Source organism: Polyodon spathula, chromosome 7, assembly GCF_017654505.1.
Source record: "Polyodon spathula isolate WHYD16114869_AA chromosome 7, ASM1765450v1, whole genome shotgun sequence".
In the NCBI taxonomy this organism is placed as follows: domain Eukaryota; kingdom Metazoa; phylum Chordata; class Actinopteri; order Acipenseriformes; family Polyodontidae; genus Polyodon; species Polyodon spathula.
The window spans coordinates 4344612-4368242 of record NC_054540.1 but is presented as its reverse complement, the minus strand read 5'-3'; the positions used below and the strand labels follow the sequence as shown (position 1 = coordinate 4368242).

The 23631-nt window shown below is 39.5% G+C and overlaps 1 protein-coding gene across 2 annotated transcripts in view; it reads right to left on the bottom strand.

Annotated features, from left to right (window-relative positions):
• The window catches only part of LOC121318029 (leucine-rich repeat-containing G-protein coupled receptor 5-like), a 65012-nt gene extending 41966 nt beyond the window's left edge, over positions 1 to 23046 (bottom strand). Inside the window, exon 1 of one of the 2 annotated variants that reach the window (XM_041254232.1) lies at positions 22655 to 23046. In XM_041254232.1, the coding sequence (XP_041110166.1) occupies positions 22655 to 22863 (209 nt within the window). In that variant the 5' untranslated portion in view covers positions 22864 to 23046. The remainder of the gene's footprint in view (positions 1 to 22654) is intronic. The other variant, XM_041254231.1, reaches the window with a different exon arrangement.
• Between the last annotated feature and the right edge of the window lie 585 nt (positions 23047 to 23631).

The window sequence follows — 23631 nt, the reverse complement described above, 5'->3', positions numbered from 1 at the left end:
GTTTTTCTATGGTCGTGCTTTAAAGGATGTACCCATAGTCCACACTTTGCAGATTGTTATGCATTGTTTGTTTTTTCAGTGCATTTCATATTAATTATAGATCAAAACAGAGAGATTAGGCTTTAGCCCTCTTGCCTTATTTCCTAAGATCATCTGTCTTTACTTTGAAAGGAACACTAACCATATCTTCAGCATCTGCACACCCCAGAGGCAACTCAATCTTTCATTGCAAGCATTACAGCATTCATATAAAGAGTTTTTTTTTTTTTTTTTTCTCCTGTGCAAAGGCTATTTTTATCAAGGCACATTCTTTTGGATAAGCGATCATCAGTGTGGGTTTTTTTGTGGATTTTTGAAGAAATTCACAAAAAAAGATCAAGTCTGGTAGGTACAGAACACAGAGTATATAGGTGAAGAAAAGTTTGTGATATAACTAGTGGTTGCATATACTGTACAGTATGGATGCCAGCATTCCTCGTCAGTGAAACAACATTTACATTTTAAAAAACAGGTTTTCTTCCAGGGTTGGGTCAATTGAATCTTACCAATGCATTTACGTCTTTATAGTTACTTCAGTCATTAAAGAATACAATCTTTTCATAAAGCAAAACAAATATTTTGAAGCAGATGAAGTATTGCGCTCAGCTGCTCTCTGTACAGTATTTCACATGTTCACAACAAATACAGCTATGGGATTGAGCATGTGGGCATTGATAGTCTGCTTAACAATAGGTCCCACAGGTTGAAAGTAAGGGAAGAGTCTTTTAAATAGGGTCTCCCAACTGAAAACTATGGGCAAGACAAATCACAACAGCATGAAAGAAAAAAGAAAATCAGTTTGTGAACTGTTAGTCTGCTTGTACTCCTGAAAGGTCAAATGAGTGGTAGTTTTGTTGCAGTTCTGCACATTGAAATGTCCGCCGTGCAGTAAATACCACAGTATGGTTCAAAACTTAGATTGGAAGAACATAATACACTGCCAGATCTGAGCACTCAATTCTGATAACAGAAAAAAAAACTAAGATAAAAAAAATGATCAGCAAAGCCAAAAAAATAATACAGTGCATGCTGTCTCAAGGTTAGTTGAAACCCCTTCCCCCTTTCAAAGACTAAAACAACTGTGCTCCACAGGTCTGTCTGCATTTCTGTAATGTACAGTGTAGATGAACAGAGCACTTGATGCTGTATGCATGAGGGTACAGACCCTCGGTGTCTCCCACATTCCACAATAAGTGATAATTACTGATTGGGTTCCAAAACAATGGTTGGCTAGTGAAGGGCAATGGAATGTGGAGGGCTGTGTTAATTCTGAGTGTCTCTTAACTAACCATCTATATGTGGACGTAGTAAAACATTATAGATTGTCCCCTCTTCAAATATGGGTTATCCACACACTGCTCTTTATTTGAAACACAATTGACAACAAATAAATAAAACACAAATCAAAACTGGAGTTTTCCAATGTTAACAGAATGTTTTTTTTTTTTGTTTGTTTGTTTTTGATGTACTTGAAACTTGCAATCTCAATGCTTTTCAATAGGGTTCTGGACCTGGGTTGTGTCGGAGTCAAAGTTCAGGTTGTTTTGTGCACATTTTATTCAGGTTATTATGATGAATGTCGGTGGTAAAGGATTTGACCCACATAAGAACTTGCGATCCAACTGCTTTTCAATCATTTTGTACCGTCGTATCTGAAGCAACCTAATTTTCTCCACATTTCTCAAAAGCTCTGCTATGGAAACTTTCTGATAAAAAATTCTTTCTACAAAAAAAGACAGCTGCTCATAATTTTCAAACAGCTGTAAAAACACCACTTAATTAACTACTACCTAGGAATTTTGAAATTAAACTTTAGTTTGATGTAAAAAATAAAAAAGTCCCCTTGGCTAAAAATACAGTAGAACAATTTTACCAAAAAAAACAAATGAATTAATTTAAAATCAAAGCAAAACAAAACACAACTGCCCTGTTTCCAGTCCCCATATTTAATGTCTATTAGCAGAGAGCCTACTGATGGACTACCTGTGAGTACAGAGTTTTTTTTTTCTTTTTTCTTGAAACAGTTGTATTCAGTTCTCAGGGATTCTGAACAAAAGCAGATTGGCACATTCTGTTGCATTCAAGCTCTTTAGAAAAGGGGGCCTTGCCCTGCCTTTTTCTATAGCCACGCGCTTCACAGTCCCAGCTTCTGAAGAGACCAGAAAAAAAAAAGAAAAACAGGGGCTACAGCAGAGACCTTTCAAACTTCTCCCCCTGTCATTGTCAGAGGATTTCCCTTGAAATCTCTTTCAGTGGCACATTGAAGGTTTTTGAAAGATTAAATGACATTTGTCAACCGCCAGTAAATCTTTAAAACTGTTTCAGGCAAACAGGCTCGACTCCAAGGCAGCCGCGGCGCTTCCCGTTAATCTGTAAGGACGGCCGCGCTGAGGGTTTTTTTTCAGATTCTTGATAATGTCTGGATTAAAAGGACCATTCAAAGGAGAAAGATTTAGCATTCACCTTGTCTACACAGTCATTTCACCAGCGGTACTCATGGGCTGTTATTGCAGCGCCGACATTTGTGCTCTAAACTAGACAAGTTGCCACAAAGGCTTGGCAGAGACATTCTCCAGTGAATTACTTGAAACCTGGGCCCTCTCTTTGTCGTGCCTTGTAGTTTGCTTCCAATGCAATCCACTTTAAATCAGGTGTTCGCTTTGACATCTTTACAATTTCTGCTACCAACTTAAAAGGAGAGCGAGAGTGAGAGAGAGAGAGAGAGAGAAAGAAAGGTACATTTTGCCTCTGTCAATTAAAATGCCTGGTGAAAGAACAAACAAAAAAACACTGGTAGCACTGGGCATCAGTGTGCTGACAAATCTCCTGATGTCCTTGCAGAACAGATTTTTTAAGAGTCATTTTTTTTTTTCTTTATTTGCAATTTCACTTTGATCTTTACCAATATATTTTCCCACTTTACATGTGCTTTATGTTTACCGTGGACTAAAATGTCAGCCAAATTTGCATCTTGTAAATTTGAAAAATTCGAATGCCTATATATATATATATATATATATATATATATATATATATATATATATATATATATATATATATATATATAAAAATAACAGAGGTATTGATAGCTTTTTGATGTCATGGTAACTACAAATTCATTTCTCTTTAAATGTCTTTGTAATGTCGTTCACTATATAGCTAATGATGTAACGATCTACTGTTTCTATTTTTCTTTTTTTAATTTAGCAGTCGTCAATAGTTTCTTTTTGTGGGTTTTTTAGCCCACTGTTACCACCCCCACACTGACTGAGGAGCGGCAAAGACGAACACACGCTGTCCTCCGAAGCATGTGCCATCAGCTGGCCTCTTCTTTTCACACTGCAGACCCATCATGCAGCCACCTCAGAGCTACAGCGTCGGAGGACAAAACAGCTCTGGGCAGCTTACAGGCAATCCCGCAGGTGCCCGGCCAGACTACAGGGGTCGCTGGTGCGCAGTGAGCTGAGGACACCCTGGATGACCTAGGCCCTCCATCCCCAAGGGGTGCTCACCCAATTGTGCGCCTGCCCCTGGGAGCTCCCGTCCACGGTCAGCAGTGGAAAAGCATGGACTCGAACTGGCGACCTCCAGGCTATAGGGCACATGCTGCTCTCCACCGGAGCCCCCCTGTTCCTTATTTAAACATCTTTTTTTCTAAAACCAAAAACTTTAGGTCATCCATGGTGTGTCCTTGTAAAGTGCTAAACTATAGGTTCATTTACATTTTTATATCTTACATTTGATAGATGATTCTGTATTCTTTTATATAATGATGTACCTGTCTCTCTAAAAGTTTTTATTTTATTGCATGTTATGCAAAATATACCATATACAAGGTTGCTATCCTTGCATGACTTATTTTTTAAGACTGAATATTTTTTTTCTTTGTGTGATTTCACTTTTATCTTTACCAATATATTTGCACACGTTGCACGTGCTTTTACGTGTGCTTTTGCAATGTCCCTTAATGTATCATGACCCCTTTATGTTTACTGTGGTCTAAAATGTCAGCCAAATTTGCATCTTGTAAAAGCTACAACCGGTGCTTTCGGAAATATTTTGAAGTACATACCTAAATGCTTACAAATTATTTTTGAAATGTTGGGTAATAATTTAGAATATGTAATTCTTAATGGTACTCTCTTAACCCCCTCTTCCCTTTTCTTATAATCAAGCAGTTCATTCCTATTGAATTAGTCAACTTTTCTCAATTCTCTCTGAATAATTTGTTCTTTATAGCCTCAAGATTTATTTTGGATTTAGAAATTGCTTTTAGTACAGATAGGATGTGCAGATGACATATGTAGGTACTGATGCATATCAGTAAGTTTCGAGTAAAGATCTGTTTCAATAGATCCATGATCAAGTTTAACCAAGGTTGTCCACCTTAAATCCACCAAAATGTGAGGGTGGATATCATTTGCTAATTTATGAAACTTTAAAGAGATTCTTCTCCATGTGTCCATATTCCGACTATGTCATCCACATATCTCATGTATTCTAATGGTTTATTGTCTAGTTTACTCAGTAACATTTCCTCCCATTTGCACATCCATACATTGCAAAATGCAGCCCTCATTTTGAGCCAATTGCTGTGCCATCATTCTGTTTGTAACTACTATTTCCAAATATAAAAGAACTATAAAATAACTTGAATGTTTTTTTTTTCCGCAGGTATCATGTTCTTATCTACTTTCCCAGAGCCTCTTTACATGCTTCTAAAGTGTCGTGCCTAGGAACACTAGGGTACAGGGATTTTACATCCAAGCAAAATAAAATGGTATTCTCTGGCAGTCTAACCTTTATATTATTAATCCTTTTCAGAAAATGTGTTGTATCTTTAACACAGCTACGTAAACTTGCAGCCCTATTCAATCCCTATTTCACATTCTTTTCTTTTTGTATGTTTTTTGCACGATTCTGATTACTTGCAGTTAATATATTTGATATCTATCTATTGCTATTAGTTTTAAGCATAATTCATTCAAAATGATTATTTTTATATAACAGATTAATTGGTTCTCCATCACTTGGAACTGTTTAATATTTAACTCATTCTTGGCCTATAACATTTCAGTAAGCATGTGTTGGTCTATTTATAATAACTACAGAAGCAACAACTTCTGCCTCTGTAGCCGAGGTCTCTATGCCACCCCTGCACAGCATTTGTATCTATGTTAATTTTTGCTTGTGTACTAGAGGGGACGGGGTAAATACACATTCTTTTGATCTGTCGATCCTGCCACTGTAAATGGCCAGTGTAAGTGCCCTAGGTGAAGGAATGTTTGTGCAGGTGTCATTAAGTGTGAGAGCAGACTCCCGATATGTAAACAAAGCTTCACAGTCTAAACAAGCCCTGATCACTTTAATTAGCCCTTCCTCGTCGGCATAAGTGCCCTGGAGGAGGTGGCATTCCACTGGACTCATTCAAGCTTGTTTGGGATAAATGCCAGTCATTACAAATGACTGATTTATGCACACTAGCCTGGAGTATTGTACTGTAAGGCAAAGGTATGTTAGTGTGCAGGTGACGCTAATAAAGTTACTTTGTGAAGGACCGGGACAGTTTGCAACACTTTGAGCATCTGGTGGCTTGCTGTGCAACATGGTTCTGTCTATACAGCCAGACATGGATGTATAATCTGCTATCCAATGCGATACGGATTCTAGCCACATTCTATTGCGTGCAGGGTGTCATGGATAGAAAAAAGCATTCAAGAGCCTTGCCCAAGGTCATACAGTCAGGCAATGGCCAAGCTGGGAATGAAGCTGAAGATGTGCTGGCTCTTGGGCTGTTGCTCTAAGCGCCATACAAAACTGCCTGTATACATATACGGATGAGCTCATCCTGTCATCATTCTGGTGATTCATGAGCACGGCTGTGTGAGCTGTTGTCCGAAAATGTCCTCTAGCTGTGAACTTAATGACAGTGTGGCACTTACGCGTGTATATACTGAATTCTAAACAGGGGCTGGGATGTTGCACAGCAGATTCCAGTTCACATTCTCTCTGTAGCAGCAGGCAGGCAACTTCTACTAGGGACCAAATCTACTGTTTGAGCAGTCAGTCAACTAACTCGACTTACAGCCCATCAGAATTACACTCTACATACAGGTCTGAGGAGGATCTACATCAGGTCATCGGATCTTTACGGAAAACCTTTTTTTTCTGTTATTTCTGAAGGAAGACATTAGGCCAATATGCTACAGCATTGTTTGTTTTCCTGAGCTCTTTCACAACCTTGCCAGTTAATTCCAGTCCATGCAATTACTCAACGATGTGTCAGGGAATTGTACCCTACTGGCACTGGTTTAGAAAGATTTCAATCGACTGCTTCCTGAGTGGGAGCAACATATTATTTCATATGACTCATACATCATTTTCATCAGGCTGCTTCCTGGACGTAAGCGTGCTGAGAGAACTGTGGGGGCCACAAACCATAACAAGCTTCTGATGTTTGTATAACACCTCTCCTTACATCTCTAATGCACAAGGGTCGTGTTCTAGTGTTTGAGGTGCCAAGTCACCCTGAGGAATGTTCACAGAAAAATAACGGTGTAGATAACCAGATAGATGTTTTGCTATATCAAATGCATGCTTTTCCTCAAATCATCCTCTTTCTTGTAATGGAAGCAGTTCCCAAAACTAAGGTGAAATTAGGAAGTGCAGCTACTTTAGCACCAAATCGTGCAGACAGGACCTGCATACACTGAGTGGCAAAAAAAAAACTGTGGGTAGAACTCAGTGCATTGATCAAGTGGAAATGGTGGTGTCTTGTCCTGTGTTTCTAGGATTTGGGCCACTGTTACTAGTTGCACAAACCTGCTGGCTTGACCGCAGTTGAAGTCCTGCTTGTGTTTTCCTTTTTCAAGTGTTGCCATTCCAGGAACACCAGGGAGACTGTCTCCATAGGGGAGTTAGTCAAGGTACCACTGTGCTGGGGGATGAGGCTTTGCACTGGCACCCACTGTCATGTCCCTTGTGAAGACAATGAGCCATCTCCTTAGCTCTGATTGTTGCTGATCAGCAGTACACACTTGTTTAGCCCGGCAGTGTATTATCATCAGAATAAGCATTGGTTTGCTCCACTGTACAAGTTTGCTCTGATTTTCTAGCTGCAACACAAGTCTACTCGCTGCTCTTACTGGACATCAGGTTTGGGTGCTAATTAATTACACTACTTGGTTTATCGTCGCTGTCCTGGTTGCTCTATGAAAATGACTAAAAAACAAATCTACATTAAACAGAGCAGTGGAAAGTTATTTCCATGTGATACAGTTGCTATTTATCTGTCTCCACTGTGGAGGATGCTGGTTATGAGTACTGTTTTGTTTCACTAGTTTCATGTCAGCCAGCTATAAATGGTCGCCATTGAATGAAGGGCACAGGGGCGCTGGAGTTTCATAATCTGGCCCCCATCCCATTTAATCTGAACCCACGCTATGGTTCAAAGTGCTCTGGATTCTCTGAGAAAGGATCCCCCTGACCCTCACGAAGACCCAACCCCCCTCCCCCAAACCGGGACGGGACCTCATTTCCATTTAACCATTTGCCTTGCATGAATTTCAAGAATCCCTACTATTTCCTATGGAAATCCTATGGATTTCTTAAGGTGGTCTGAGGTGTAAAAAAGTTAAGGCTTCTTTGCCTCTTCTTTCAGCAACAGCATAGTTTAGTTCTGTGAGATATCTATACAGGGCGCCAGATTTAACAAAGCACTGTTACACAGCAGTTTAATGAGACTGTCAACCAATACAAGACGGGAATCAATAATAAAAAATAAAAAAAAACTCTCTTAATACTACTGTATATAGTACACCCTGAAATTGATTTGATGCAGCCATCTGAAATGTCTTTGAATCAGATAGTTTGCATCAGCTGGGAATTACATAAATCTGGAAGATGTAACAAAATCCTGATGAAGAAAACTTTGACATACCTTAAATCTCTGAAACATTAAATCACTTGAACTGATTCTCAACAACGAGGGGGAGAGGGAACAGCCAACTGCGGAACCCCAGAACTAAAACTGATTTACTTGCTGATACAATCCCCAAGTAAAATAAAGAATGTTTATTTATTTTGAATATATTTTAATCACAGATGTGCCCATTTTAGTAATCTAAACAGCAAGTTGTAACCACTTAGGACACTGCCTCTTTACACTGCACATTTCATTGAATTTTTATGATGGTAAACGCCTTGCTGTACTGTACGCAGGGCAATGTGTCAGAGTGTCAATACATTATGAAACCCAATAGAACAGCATCCCAACATATTTTCCGATACTTTTAGTATAATTTTGTATTAGTACATAGTACTTTTTTTTTTACCAGCTATCTAACCCATTTGAAAGCAACAATACAAGTTTTTAACTGAGCTCCAAGCCATTCTTACTCCTTGCTTCCCCATCCTATACCCCATTAAGCAACATGAAAGCATTACTTTGCAAACTACTTATGTCCAGCTTATAATAAAATGAGTTTATCTTCCACATCAAAGCAAATTAGGCAGACCAGAATGCAACAGTAAAATCACCATACTTTCTATTCAGCTCCCCTTTCTGCAAGAAACAGGGCCTGTGTCAAATATGTAGGTATTTCCCACGGCTGGGCTAGACTTCGTTTCCAACAGACGCTGCAGCTAGGACAATGGTTCTTATACAGACACCAGAGTTCTTTAGTTCAGCCATTGTGCAAGAACAGGACTGGTAACATTTGATGAAACATCTAGGATTTACATATTTCCCTAATTGCATTTTTTTTTTTTTTTTTATGCGAATAAGTTTTATCGGACGAAAGTTAAATGCCTTCTTTATTCCGTTACCAAGGGCAGAGCAGGCTGGGCTAACTACACCAACTACCCAGATGAATGGTGCTGTAAAGAGGGGTAAAAGGAGGCACAGATTTATTCTGATCTCAGTCCCATTCGAACACTCAGCGAGGTGATGGGGGTGACAGGGGACTAGCACAATGATCCCTCACTTCAGTCATCCGTGCTTTAAAGTGCAAATGCTGTTTTCCAATTAATATGTTGTTTAGTTATTACCGAGGACAAAGGGTCACGGCTGTTTCAATGAGGCACAGAGGTCTGTGCAGCTTAACAATATCATCAATAACAGGAGCAGTCAAAGGGCACGGTATCTTGTGAGGAATGTGTTGTCACTTGACCCAACATTTCTCTTTCAAACTTCTTTAGAGAGGTAAACTCTCACTGTGTCAACAACACAAGAAGTGACGGAATTCTCTTGTTCTTGGTCTGAATCCAACACATTAGTTTTTCACATAGTTGCGTTGTTTTCTTTTCTTATATATATATACTCTGGCATATTTGTTTCTTAATCGGATTTTATGCTCTGTGTCATGCTCTGTGTTGATTAAGATGATGTTCTTGTTTAAAAACAAACATTATAAATAAACAAATACAGTACATATTATTAACCACAAAAAAATGTCACTTCCCATGCCGAAATAGAAAAGAAATGTTCACTTGGGTTTTAAGGAATGTTGTTTTTTAAGCCCATTTTAAATTTTGCTAAATAAAGTTTTCAGTTTGAAAAAAAAAAGAGATTATCCTTAGTTTTCAAAGAAATGTTTAACCTGAGAGAATATTTTAAAAAAGCATTTGTTAAAACAACCCTTAAAGATTTGTGAATACATCCCGATATCCTATCCTACATAGCTTACATTTTTGAAATTATATCTATATATATATATATATATTTCAAAAATGTAAAAAAAAAAAAAAAAAACGGCACCAAATTCCACGTACATTTAAAAATGTTATCTGATTTGTGTTTCTTGCCTATTTAGACTCAATAATGACAAATTAACAGTAAATCTTACTCAGGTCTTTTAAAGCTCCACTGCAGCTGCCCATTTGAAAATAAAATGGTTGCCTTCTTTCACTTTAGCGGGCAATAGAAAACATCTATTGCACGCTCCTTTTATTATCACTGGCAATGCCCAGCTGACTTTCAACAACCCAACAGAGTGGAACAACAACGAAGATCAGCATTGCAGTCCACTTCTGTTCGGCCACTAAGATTGTTTTTTCAGGCTAGCTGTTAAAAGATATCCAATAATGACACAAATAAGGCATACTGACAAAAAAAGAGCAGTTTACTAGCAAAACATCTAAACCCGCATCTTAAGATGGTTACAATCTGGCAAGTGATGGTGTTCACCATGCAGACAGGCAGACGGAAGGACACGGTCAGCGCATGTTCTGAATGAGGGCCTGAAATAAGAGCTGTGGTTTTGATTTAGAGCAGTAATACTAAAACAAACATAGTAAATCCAATGACAAACATTTCTACATCATTCTCCGTGACTGCAATCAATAACATGTGTCATTACATTCCTTTCTAGTTACACCACTATGTGTTTTTTTTTTTTTTTATTCTGGATGGTTTCAAGTTTAAGTAACAATGGAGGAAGCAAAGCAAAGATATTCTAATTGCTGTATTAATTAATTTAAAAAAACCTTTAAAATACATTATTTCTTTTCTCTTATGTAATACTGTGACCCAGTCACTGGTGCAGCTGTACTGTTGCTTTGGCAAACAGGAAGGCTTTCCCAGAGCTGAGCTGATTGGGAGGTCCTGATTGGCTCGGGCAGGGGGAGGGAGGGGGGAGAGGTGTGCCCGGGGAGCTCACGCCTGTTTGAGAAGGCAGCAGCACCAATGTGTCATTTAGCATGCTTTTCAAATATTTAGTACATTGCAACCAATCAGAATATATAAAATAATATTTTCTAAGTAATAGCAAGATTTTCTTCTACGGTGCAAATATAGATTTGCTGAGTGCTGCCGACTTCTTGAGACACGCAGTGTTAAGCGTGACACGGTTCATTTTGTATTAACAATGTACACAATCGTTTTATTTTATTTTTCTAATTATATTTGTCAGTTTTATATAATATTGAGTTACCAGAGCTAATATTAGAGTCAATTTCAGATCTTTCAATACTGAATTAAAGTGATTTCTGAGGCTCTTAATCTGCTGGTTGATGCTCTATCCATCTTTCATTAGACTTTACCCAATACCAAGTCCATACCGCCACGAAGTGGGCAGAAATGGCAGACGTAAGTAGACTTTTAATAGGATAATTAATTACATGTACTATTTTCTTTAAATTCATTGGTACAACACGTACTAAAGTCAAATTAGAATGTGTATCAGTGTTGCCAGATTGGGTGGATTCTCGCCCAATTGGGCTTGTATTTTTTGTATTGTGCATAAAGAAATGGCTTTGGGTGGGTGCCTAATTTTTGGGCAAGTTTTGGCCATTTGTGTGGGCATTACATTTGGATTTTTTTTTTTTTTTTTTTTTTTTAATAGTTTTAAAGTATTACCGACATTTTTAAGCAAAATACTAAGCTATACGACACAAAACCCTTAGTGTTTACATCACTGCTGCGAAACATTGTAACAACAACAAGCATCAATATCTGTGGATATGCCATACATTCCATTATGGGTAGCGTATGACTTTGGGCTACAAACTTCTTATAATTTCTGGCAAGCCTGCCTGGAATGAACTTTCGTAAAGGCACAGTCAAGGTGTTATTGTAAATGATCATTTGTTATCAAGGGTTTGACGTGATTAAACAAAATAAATGATTGATTGATTTGTATTTCAGGTGAATGTTTACAATTAAGCACATCAAACAAAATACAAATTAAAAGTTACAATTGCACATAGTGTAGTTGCTACTTGTTATGATGTAATACATCAGAAGTGATTGTGATGTCACAACATATTGGACAGGTTTTCAGGAAGAAGTCGGCGGGTTTTTGTAAAAGTATGGCAACCCAATATTTGAAACCCAGACCCAGGTGGCCTTCCATAGAAAGCCTCTGTGTTCATGTACACCAAGGAGGAGAGCGTCCGCTCCAGAGAAAAGCACTACTGCATGAAACCCTTCCTTTCTAAGACGGTGCTCGTGAAGGCATTGCCCAGCCAAGGCCTTCAGGAAGACGCCGGAGTAGCTGGGACTTGGCTAGGTTAGTTTAGGGAATTTGATCCCAACAGCAGTACTGTGAGGGTTCTGCAGGGTAGGTTCCTGGAGTGGGACGTCTCTGTGGCCAACATTTATTTTTAGCTTTTGTTTTGTTTTCTTTATAAATCTGGCATGAGGATTACCATTGTTAGTACCGTAATGTCAGGCCTGTGTGTTATTAAATCTGCGCGCCTGTGTGGCGTATCAACACCCACTGCTCTGCATTCAGTATTATTCAGTGATGACACACATCTGTAACATCGCCCTGTTACAAATACCTAAACCAAAACAGAGTGAAGGAAAAGAAGAAAACAAAGGGTTAATAGCTACAGAGGGGGCAGCAACTGTTTAATCTCCAGTCAAACTTAAAAGCTCACAATAAAGAGCAGCTCGCAATGCTGGGAATCACTCAAGCTTGCTGGCTTTCCCAGCGAGAGGCTTTGCTTGTTAATGTAGAAATCATGCCAGAAATCCACTAATCCTGCCAAAGGAAGGCAGAAGGAATCTTGGATTGTTGATTTAGTGTTAATGAATTGACTTGACTTCGAAGACAACCTGCACAAAAAACAAATGAAGTCACTTCTGGTAGTTCTCAGTGCCTAAAGTGAAACATTGTTAATGGATCTGCTCGGGTACAAAGGGGACTGAACATAGTCACCTGAACTTTTAAGTTCAGTTTTTCAGTCTGTTTCCAGAAGGCAAGAAAGAGCCACGTGGCTTGCTCAAGATTTCAAGAGCAAGCTATTTCTATATAAATCGTTTATGTTTTATGATACAATAAAATATTTCGTAGTGCAATGGAAGACTGCGGACAAAACAATACTTAACAGTTGGCCATCTATCCTCATACAGTCTACAGAGATGTGTTTGCTGTGTTAAAGTAACAGTGGGACTAGCTTTGAATAGTTACTGTAGATTAACTATGATGTACTGTACAAACACCAGCTTCCATGACCCCAAAACTCTCTTCTTCAGGACAAAGTGGAAAGTACAGAAACTTATTATCTGTCAAATATTCTTTCTTGATAATTGTGACTGCCACTGTCTTGCAACAGGGATATGCAGCCGTAATACATGCTGCATGAGGGACTACATTTACATAACAAATAACAAGCCTGTGACTTACACAAAAGTGTGTTCTGCTCATCTAATTTAATGTCTATTACATGTCACCTAAAAGGCTAAATGGGGCAGAGGTACAGTATTAGTCCCAATACATCTTCATTTTTTGTTGTTGCTGCATCAATTGATCTATATATAGAAACCTCTCGGGTCACTGGCAAGGCCAAAGGGAACCATGTGACAGTCTGTTAACCTTAAAATGCACGTTACTCATTCACTTTATAAAAATAAAAAAAAAGCTGATGACCCTTAACCTTCTCATTTTTAGTTCTCTCCTGTCAGCCCTGTGCTGAAATCCGCCACGACAATGTGATCTGATCTTCCAGCCAGCCAACAGTCCAACAGCTAGGTGTCAGTCAGTAGGGAATCTTTACTTTGAATTGTGGCTCACCCGTCTTTCACATCAATTAAAATCTGTATGTTAATTTAAACTTTAGGAGTTACAGCACACCCCTGGATTTAAAGCTGCTGTCACACTCAGCCAACAATTCCGGCTTTGTTTTCCTTTTAAATCTGTACTCCGCATTTTTAAAGTTTAGGATTCCTTCACACACACAGTTTAAAAAAAAAGAAATGCTGGAGGGAGCAGATTAGTTTAAAAAAAGATCTGCAGCTTGAGAACACGGCATGAAATAAATCCATCAGCAAGCTGTTTAACACTCCTTCATTAACTCATTAACCAAGCCCCCATCACACTAACGCATTTCCATGCACCTCTTTTACAAACCTGCTTTGGCATAACATAGGGTTTCCTGCCTGCTCTAAGGAAGATTCACCAGGGCAGGCTTTAAACACGAGGAGTACTAGACAGGTTTCAGACTTCAAAGTGTTAGCTTGCCTTGCTGCTGCTATTATGCTGGGCTGTACCGGCTCTAGCACACGACTCACAATAGAATGCAAAGGGAATCTTTTATCACTTGCACGGTCTGCTTGCTTGCACCACACCCTATGTCATGACATTGAAATGAACATAATCTTCAAAGGGAGGTTCAATTCCTATACATATCCAAATCGATCATAATGCTGTATATATGTACAGGTGAGTATACATATCTATATATAGAAACATAAGATCGTTGTTAGAGGAGGCAGCCCTTCCATGCTTATCCAGCTCTCTTAGCTGACTGATCTCAAAACTTAAAGGGTCCCAATAGAGAAGTGTCACCTAGCCTCTGCCCTGAGTAAATCTCAATATCCTAACTTACTCCTGTGTCCTCTGGTCCTGGTTTCTGTGTTGTGCCTAAAGTAATAGCAGGATGTGATGCATGGAATGAGGACAGTATATCTCACCAGTTTATTTGGTATTAATTTTATAACTTTTTATTTATTTATTTTTAATGTCTGATGTTTTGCCCACGAGTGAACGTAATTTTCTGAGCTCTTCATTCCCCCAGAATCCCCTTGAAACAAGATATCCTCCAGGGTACATAAACATGAGAAGTAATTTGAACATTATACATTGTGTTTTTAGAACAAGGCAATTCAGAATCATGAACAAAGGTAACCCTAATTCAACCACATGCCCCTGGCCATCACACCTTATACACTGTACACAAAATTCCCTGAGCTTTGTCTTGCAATCCTCTGTAATAACAGCGTACTCTGTTTACAGGCAAACGGTAAGCTATTATCACTTTCTCATCTCTGGTTTTAAAACAATGTTGATTTTTCTAATGTCTTCTCAGAGAATCCAGCAAGTATCATATGTTGTTCCCATTGTGACAACAAGAACAGAGTGTGACCTCTGAAAGAATTATCTAAAAGAATGAAGATAAAGCTAAGATAATAGGTCTTTCTGTGGCATAGCTCCAAGGTAAACTGCTTTGGTCAAACTTCCTGAACAGTACTGAAATGTTTAATGAAGTACACCTCTTGTAGTCCTCGGTAAGAGACATTTCCAGAAAGCTTGAGAGATTTGCAGATAAATCAGCACAAAAAAAAAAAACTAGAGTAAGTGAAAACTTTAAAATGAAAGGCATAATGGATTGTTAGTGGTGTGGATCTTGAATGACATGCATTTGCAGCAAAGTGAATATAAAAAAAAAAACCTTTGCAGCAGATGCAGGGAAATAACTGAAAACTTTGCTCAAGATAAAGGCTCTGAATCCAGCTAACGTCTCCATTCACACAGCAGATCTTTGTAGACCAGGTAAAACTATGCTGTAGCCGTGAATAATAATTAATAATAATTCTGGTCACTCTTCTCTGCACTCTTTCTAGAGCAGCAATATTTTTTTTATAGTGAGGTGACCAGAACTGCACACAATATTCAAGATGAGGTCTTACTGTACAACGCACTAGTAAGACCTCATCTTGAATATTGTGTGCAGTTCTGGTCACCTCGCTATAAAAAAGATATTGCTGCTCTAGAAAGAGTGCAGAGAAGAGCGACCAGAATTATTCCGGGCTTAAAAGGCATGTCATATGCAGACAGGCTAAAAGAATTGAATCTGTTCAGTCTTGAACAAAGAAGACTACGTGGTGACCTAATTCAAGCATTCAAAATTCTAAAAGGTATTGACAATGTCGACCCAAGGGACTTTTTCAGCCTGAAAAAAGAAACAAGGACCAGGGGTCACAAAATGTTAGACAAAGAGGCATTCAGAACAGAAAATAGGAGGCACTTTTTTACACAGAGAATTGTGAGGGTCTGGAATCAACTCCCCAGTAATGTTGTTGAAGCTGACACCCTGGGATCCTTCAAGAAGCTGCTTGATGAGATTCTGGGATCAATAAGCTACTAACAACCAAACGAGCAAGATGGGCTGAATGGCCTCCTCTCGTTTGTAAACTTTCTTATGTTCTTATGAATAGGATTAAACACGAAGCAGATAAAGTTTTAAAGCATTGGCCGCAGCTGGCATCCAAAGTGCTCTGTTCAATTCATGCACGCATTCTCTGCTGGAAACAGACTGAACTGGGGAGGCCAATTGTCCCAAGTTCTACAGACAATGAACCAGATTGTACATGTCCTGGACCTGCGCTCTCTCTCTCTATATTGTGCCTGCACATGGCCTTATGGTTTCCCTGTCAATCTGCCTGTCAAACAGACAGAAGAAACAGCATACAAAGCATCAATTACCATATTCATTTTTATTATTTCCCTTTCTTATTCAAAATCCCCCTTCATGAAAGTGTCCTCTATCGTTTCAGACCTACGTTTGTAAGCGCCGTAATTAACAATGTTACAGTTATTTAAAAAAAATAATAATAATGTCAGAAAATTTAAGGCTAGATTCTTAAATATACATATTTTTCTACTCTAAAATTGTCATAAGCTATTTTTTTTTTCTGAAATGAAAAACAATTGCGACTCTTAAATGAACATGAAACGACTTAGGGTTACTTACATGCCCCAGTCACTAAATGTGCAAGCTGTTTATTTACATTTTGCTAACTTAATTTGGTTCCTTCCTGAAAACAAAACATGCTACTGATGACACTGAGTAAAGAGTTTTGGGAACCCAGCCCTTCGTCCAACTTTAATCAAAAATGTTTGGAACAGTTTATCACAGCAAAATAATGTTAATCTAATCAAATACCATTTGTAACTTAACCATAACTTTCTGTACAAAATGCATAAAGATAATACTGTAGAGTCACTCCCTCCCTGCAAACCCATACTAGAAGAAACTGGAATGCATGCTGCATCAGATCAGGATCCAATTATTTTAATACAGAAAATGGTATATTACCAAATGGTGTCTGGAATCTGTGGTTATTTCCAGGGCAGGAGGGCAGTGAATTCTGAATGTGGAACATTTGCACTTGGGAATGGAATCTGAAAAATCCCATTTGTGGCACAAACTTCGCCACTCTGAAATGATACAGTACATTAAACAACTTGGTTGAAAAACAGGCCTTTGTCCAAGCGAGGTCATTTCACAGACATTTAATTTACCCAAAACATTTTACAGATTAAGTGCTGTGAAATCTTTCCAGCAGCTGATGACAGGCATCTCAGCACTGCAGAGCACTGCATGCTGCTTCATTACTTGAGTAAGTGTGTCTTTAAAGCAGGTAACCCCAGACACACCTCCTTTTCCAACACATAGAGAGGGGGGGGGAAGGGCTTTGATCTTCAACTGTTTCATCAACACAAACCAAATATACATTTCAATGGAAACACTCCCAGAGCCCTGGCTATTAAACAGAGGCTGGCATACTGTCACTCAAGCGAGCTGGAATTAGTCAGCTCTGACAGTGGCAGATATTTCTATTTCTAGTCTGACGCTACATTTTCATGGCTGAACAAATACGTAATTACAGGTTGTTTACAAATGTTAACCTATAGGTGGGGTTCAAGGGGAGGAGCTAGGCACCAACAACCTATCATCTCCTGTCATCAATTAAATCTACCTTATTTAAACATTAGTCACCTCTACCTAGCTGTCTTTTGTTTTTATAGCTTGTGTTTTTTCGTTTTGGCATAAACCTAAGCGACTTCAAGACCCATCAACCTTTGTATACCTCAATAATGGAATACTTACAGCAGTCGTCATCGGATTCAGAGGATTCCCAGGATTTTCTGTCATTACCAGATCATTCTCCTCCAGCTTCAATCCAGGGTCCATCCAGTCTCTGTTTTTCTCCCCTTCTGGTATTTCAGTTACATCTGATCAGGCTCCCGATCAGGCTCTCGTCCAGGTTCCAGTTCAAATGTTGCCTATCGTTCCTGCCACTCAAACATCGAATCGGCACCGATCCAAGCGACTTCGGCCTCACGACGCCCCTCCGGATCGATTGTTTTGGAAGGACTGGCCCATGAATAAATTGATAAAAACCCTCCTTAAAAACGGTAACGCGATTCCAGCAGGGAGTGATAGAGAGTATCTTTTTATTCTCTATTGCAATTTAGTCTCAGCAGAACCAGTCTTTCCTCCGAAAAAAAAAAAAAAAAAAAAAAAATCAGCCGCGCCCAGCCATTCAGCGTCCTAAACCAGACAGCAGGCAGTCTATTCCGGATCAAATCACCCCCACAACTAGCACCGCTAACCAGCAGCCAGCCATTGAAATCCAACATTCGCAAATATTTAATGAGATAAAATCATGTATGCAGCCTTTTGCCGATACTTTATCTTCGGTCAGTTCTCAACTGTTGGATCTAGATAAAAGGGTGTCTAATATGGAACAGGGAAAACAATCTACAGCGCTGTCATTAATTCCAGCATCAAATACTGCAGCCGCGCCTACAGCTTCTTCCGGTCCAGCCCTAATTTCAGCCAGCGAAGCAGATCCTCCAATATACAACCTCGCTACTGCATACGGATCCTCTTCTCCAACTGCAGCTAGACGTCACACTATATGTCCACAAATCAGAAGTAACATTCTCGAAGGTAAGGACATTAATCCTGTTTCACTATTAATGACGACTTCTGAATTCCTGGACCATAGAGTAGTGGATTGCAGAGATTTGGCAGTAACTCTAAAATCCAGAGATCCCAGACTGCTTAAAAATCTTACATTAGGGGAATTTGTCCTTGCTTTCTCCATATTCAGAGGTGTGTTATGCTCGGTATATCCTAACTGCAGAGCTGTATTGGACTCCTATGAATACTACATCGTGGAGCTGTCTGTCAGATACGGAGGGACTATGTTTGAGTATCATAAAGCATTCTCTGCAAAAGCAGCAGCGATACTGGCAGCAGATAATCACATCATCAATTGGGCACAACCTGACCCAGATCTATTTAACGGAACTTTTGGTGGTCTAAGAGCTAACGCATGTGGGGTCTGCGCTTCAACAGCTCACTCAACATCTCTCTGCCCTAAAGCTGCAATTGCATCAACTTCTAAAGCACCCGGTTTCGTCACTAATTCATACAGATCTTCAGCACCTAATCCTATACATTCTTCAGCTCCCCTCGATCAAGACACAAGGAAAGACAAATACGGGCGCAGTATTAGATTTTCAGGAGGAAGACAAATCTGCAATAATTTCAATACTGGCTTCTGTTCGAATAGGCAATGCAATCTTATCCACATGTGCAGCAGTTGCGGAGACGCTGACGCTGATACAATCTGCCCTTTAAAACGCAAGTGACTTTCCCCGAGGCTCACAGTCTCTACTCCTATAAACATCCCGGCATCATCAACTAAATTACACAATCATCCCGATAGTAATTTAATCAATTACCTGATCGAAGGATTAAAAAATGTTTTTTCAACCGGTCTTACTCAAATTCCTTCTTCCTCGTTCAAAAGCAAAAATCTTTATTCTGCGACTCAAGAACCACAATTAGTGCAATCTCTCATCGAAAAAGAAATTATAAAAGGATTTAGTCGGTCCATTTTAGCTCCTCCTTTTCCAGTATATAGAATTAATCCTATCAGCATTGCCATGAGGAAAATGTCAGAGGGAAAAAAAAAAAAGCATCTCATTATTGATTTATCAGCACCACGGGGGTCAAGCACCAGCAGCATTAACTCATTAATTCCCCAAGATCAATTTTCCCTGCATTACATCACTATTGCAGACGCAATACATTCAATTAAATTAGCAGGTCGTGGTTCCTGGTTAGCAAAAGCAGATATATCAGACGCATTTAAAGTAATGCCAATCCATCCACCTCTCCATCACCTGTTTGGTATATGCTGGGAAGGGAAGTTTTATTTTTGCCACCCAATTGACTTTCGGCTGCCGCAGCAGCCTGAAGATATTTGATACCCTGTCGGAAGCACTATGCTGGATTCTTCTTAATGTCTATCATGTCCCATTCTCGCTCCACTTGCTAGACGATTTTTAGTAATTTCTCCTCCTTCAGATGCACCAGCAGAAGCGATTTCCAATCTTAAAAGCTTATTTTCTGAAGTTGGCGTTCCGCTTTCAGAAGAGAAATCAATCGGTCCCCTTCATTCTTTGGAATTCCTTGGAATCATTCTAGATACAGAAAAGTTTGAAGCCAGCCTGTCTGAGTCTAAACTTAATCATATCCATTTGCTCATTGAGGATTTTCAGATCAGCAAAACAATTAAAAAACGGGCACTGTTTTCATTGCTGGGTTACTTTAACTTTGCAATATGTATCATTCCACAGGGGAGGACGTTTATATCTCAACTGCTAGCGCTGGCATCAACAGCAAAAAATCTGGACTCCTATATAAATATCTCCTCAGAAGCTAGGAAAGACATTCAAATGTGGTCTGCGCTTATTCAGCACTGGAACGGTCTCTCTATGTTTTACGATGATTTCATTTCAGCTCCACACGATATGGCTTTATTTACTGATGCCTCATCTCTGGGATTCGGAGGTCTATTTAACAATCAATGGTTTTGCAGTACATGGCCTGAGGAAATCGAAAACATATCTCCTCATCTAAAATCCACAGCTCTGCTAGAGATATACCCAATAGTAGCAGCTGCTCAGCTATGGGGTCATCTCCGGTCTAAGAAATCAATACTATTTTACTGTGATAATTCAACTACAGTGCATATTATAAATAAAGGACGTTCCTCTTCCCCTCTTATCATGCAATTGCTGCGGCGGCTAATTTCCAAATTCCACAGTTTGCTGCCCACAGCTCTGCAATATCCAGCAGCAACGCCACAGTTCAATCAGCTGATTTTCAACTAAATCCAACTATTAATAAACTTCTTAATTCAGCTCCAGATTACATGGCTTGTGCACTTGTCCCATCTACCAGATCCTCGTTCTCTACAGGTTGGGCATGTTATGTAACTTTTTGTTTACAAAGCAGGATTAATCCTACTCCATTCAACCAGGACTGGATCATGGCGTTCATAGTGCATGCAAAGGACTCTCTACATCTGGCACCAGCTACAAGCAGACTATATTTGTCAGGAATTCAGCATCAATTTCGTTTGATTTCCATCAATTCCCCAACTCTATTATCAATTCCAGCAGTTCGTCTCCTTTTACGAGGAATTTCCAAGTGCTCTCCGGCTCCTTCTTCTGCTCGCCTGCCTATTTCTATAGACATTCTCAGTAACTTGATTTCAATTCTGCGCCATGGCTGTTTTTCTCCATTTGATGATTTAACTATGGAAGTCATATGTCTATCTGCATTTTTGGGGTTTTTGAGATGTTCTGAATATACCGTACCTTCTATTGCCAGCTTTCCTACCCTGGATATCCGCTGCAATGACCTCAGTCAAAAAACACTATCAGGGGCCATCGCTCCGACTCGTGAAGTACTAGTGTACAGTCAGCCTTTTTTTCACTCTCTGAATGCATTCCTTATTGTGTTAATAGCTGAAATTATAATATATATATATATATATATATATATATATATATATATATATATATATATATATATATATATATATATATATATATATACACACAGACAGATAGATAGATACACACACACACACAATAGTGCAATGTGCAAAATCTACATAAGTAGTTTAATATTCAAATGTTATAGAATACAAAGGTAAACACACAAAAATCGCGCGTTTACATTGCTAAAAGTAGCAAAACTATTCAAAAGGCACACTGAATACAACGGGGCAGGTTTCCTTTAGCTACCGTTCCTCTGTGATTGAAAAACCCACCTCGTGCTCATTGCAACTGCTGCGCCTAAGTTATTGCTTTTATGTAACATTAACATCAGGTATACTCTCACAAATAATTACTCAAACCGCATTAGAGTAAAGATCGCTGTTCTGCAAAACAATACAGCACTTGTAAAACACACACACACACACACACACACAAAGAGTAGTGTACTATTTATTTGTCTGCAAAAGTTGGTCGAGTGACAGCGGCATTGTGCCTGTATTCGATTATATGGTGCTTGATACATTATTCCAGAAATGGTACTTACTGATTGTCCCTGTTGGCGATCTTATCGGGTGAGCTTAGCCAATGTTTACGTAAAAACACAAGTATATTTTACCACCGCTTAATAACACAATGGCTTGCTTTGTGTAAACACTGATTTTTGTTTTTCACAAGTACACAGCAAACAGGTTGATTATGTTTTGTAGCTGGAGAAGTCTGGTCCAGTGCGTGTGCGTGTGCGTGTGCGTGTGCGTGTGCATGTTTTCGTAGTATTACACTCGCTGTAGCAGCGGCACCCTCAATTACCTTCAATGTACTTAAATGATGGTTAAAAAATTATTTAAAAGTTTTCTAGAATGCAAAAACTTTGGCATCGAGGTGAAACAACAGAGATGAATATGCATCACACGACATTACTGTAGTGTGTATAGAGGTGCTCCTTGCTAAAAACATCAAATCACCTCGGTCTGCTGTAATTTTGTTTGTTTGTTTTTGTGTTCTCAGATAAAATGCCTGTACTGCATTAGCATTGCTATAAAAAAAACACATGACGTGCAGCCATTGTGCACGTGCAGGCAGGTGAAGCTTCACACACGCTTTGAAAACATAAATACACTTCTACACCTCCGCAGTATAAGGCTGAGTCTCTGTTAGTTGCATTTCCTTTACAACACACACTTTGCACAGAACAAGATACCGTAAGACAACAGACCAACCCGCTACAGACGAGGTACACTTACAGGTACGATGTGAAGACGCTCAGGTTTGCGGGCAGAGCCGTGAGCCCGAGGTCCGAGCAGTCAACTCGGAGGAGCATGCCATCCTCCTCGCAGTGACAAATAGACGGGCAGTCTCTCTGCGGCTTCCCGGCTTCGGTTCCCCCTCCAGCAGCTGCTAGCAGCAGCAACAGTGTCACCAAAAAGCTGTCGAGGAAAGGAGGATGCAACATCTCTGCAGTTTCAGGGTGAGACGACTGTAGTGAGCCTCTTCTATAACTGAGCGGCGACAGCTCTCACTAGCAGTGGGACGCACTCATTCCTGGGCAGCTCTGAGCAGTGTCTCTTGTGACTGTCTGTGCAGCATTCCAGTTCCCTCGCCGCTTTAAACAGTCCTCCCTGAACACCGCGCTCCGTGACGTCACTCGCTGCCATTCAAAGGCAAGGGTTGTAAGGGGCGAAAGAGCGCGCTGATCGGTCCGCAGTTGTCTGACAGTAGCAGCCGCAGTGTTACCAGAGCAGTTATTACAGGTGTCGGAGCAGAACTGCAGAACACACACACACACACACACACACACACACACAAAGGGATCTTGTCATCAAATCTACATTGCTTGAACTTCAAATACTATGAGACAACAGACGATTCTGACTGACAAAAACCAAACTACCAACATGATGTTTTTATATAAAATATGTATTTCAACACACAAAATAATGAATCCCAATTATACCAGATATCTTTCACTCATCGGGAGTTACAGTTCAGGAGACCCGTTTAAATATTTAGCTGGTTTGATGTGCGAAAACGTTGTGTATGTAATAGCCTTGTAAAAGCTAAATTGAGCATACCCTTATAAAAGCATGCCAAAGTGTAGTAACCCAGAACATCTAACGCACAGTGACATAGTACAGCACAGTTACATGTACAGCAAAGCATTGTGAAAGCCATGATATAACACTTAAAAGCATAGTCTAGCTTCATGGTATAAACATGCAAA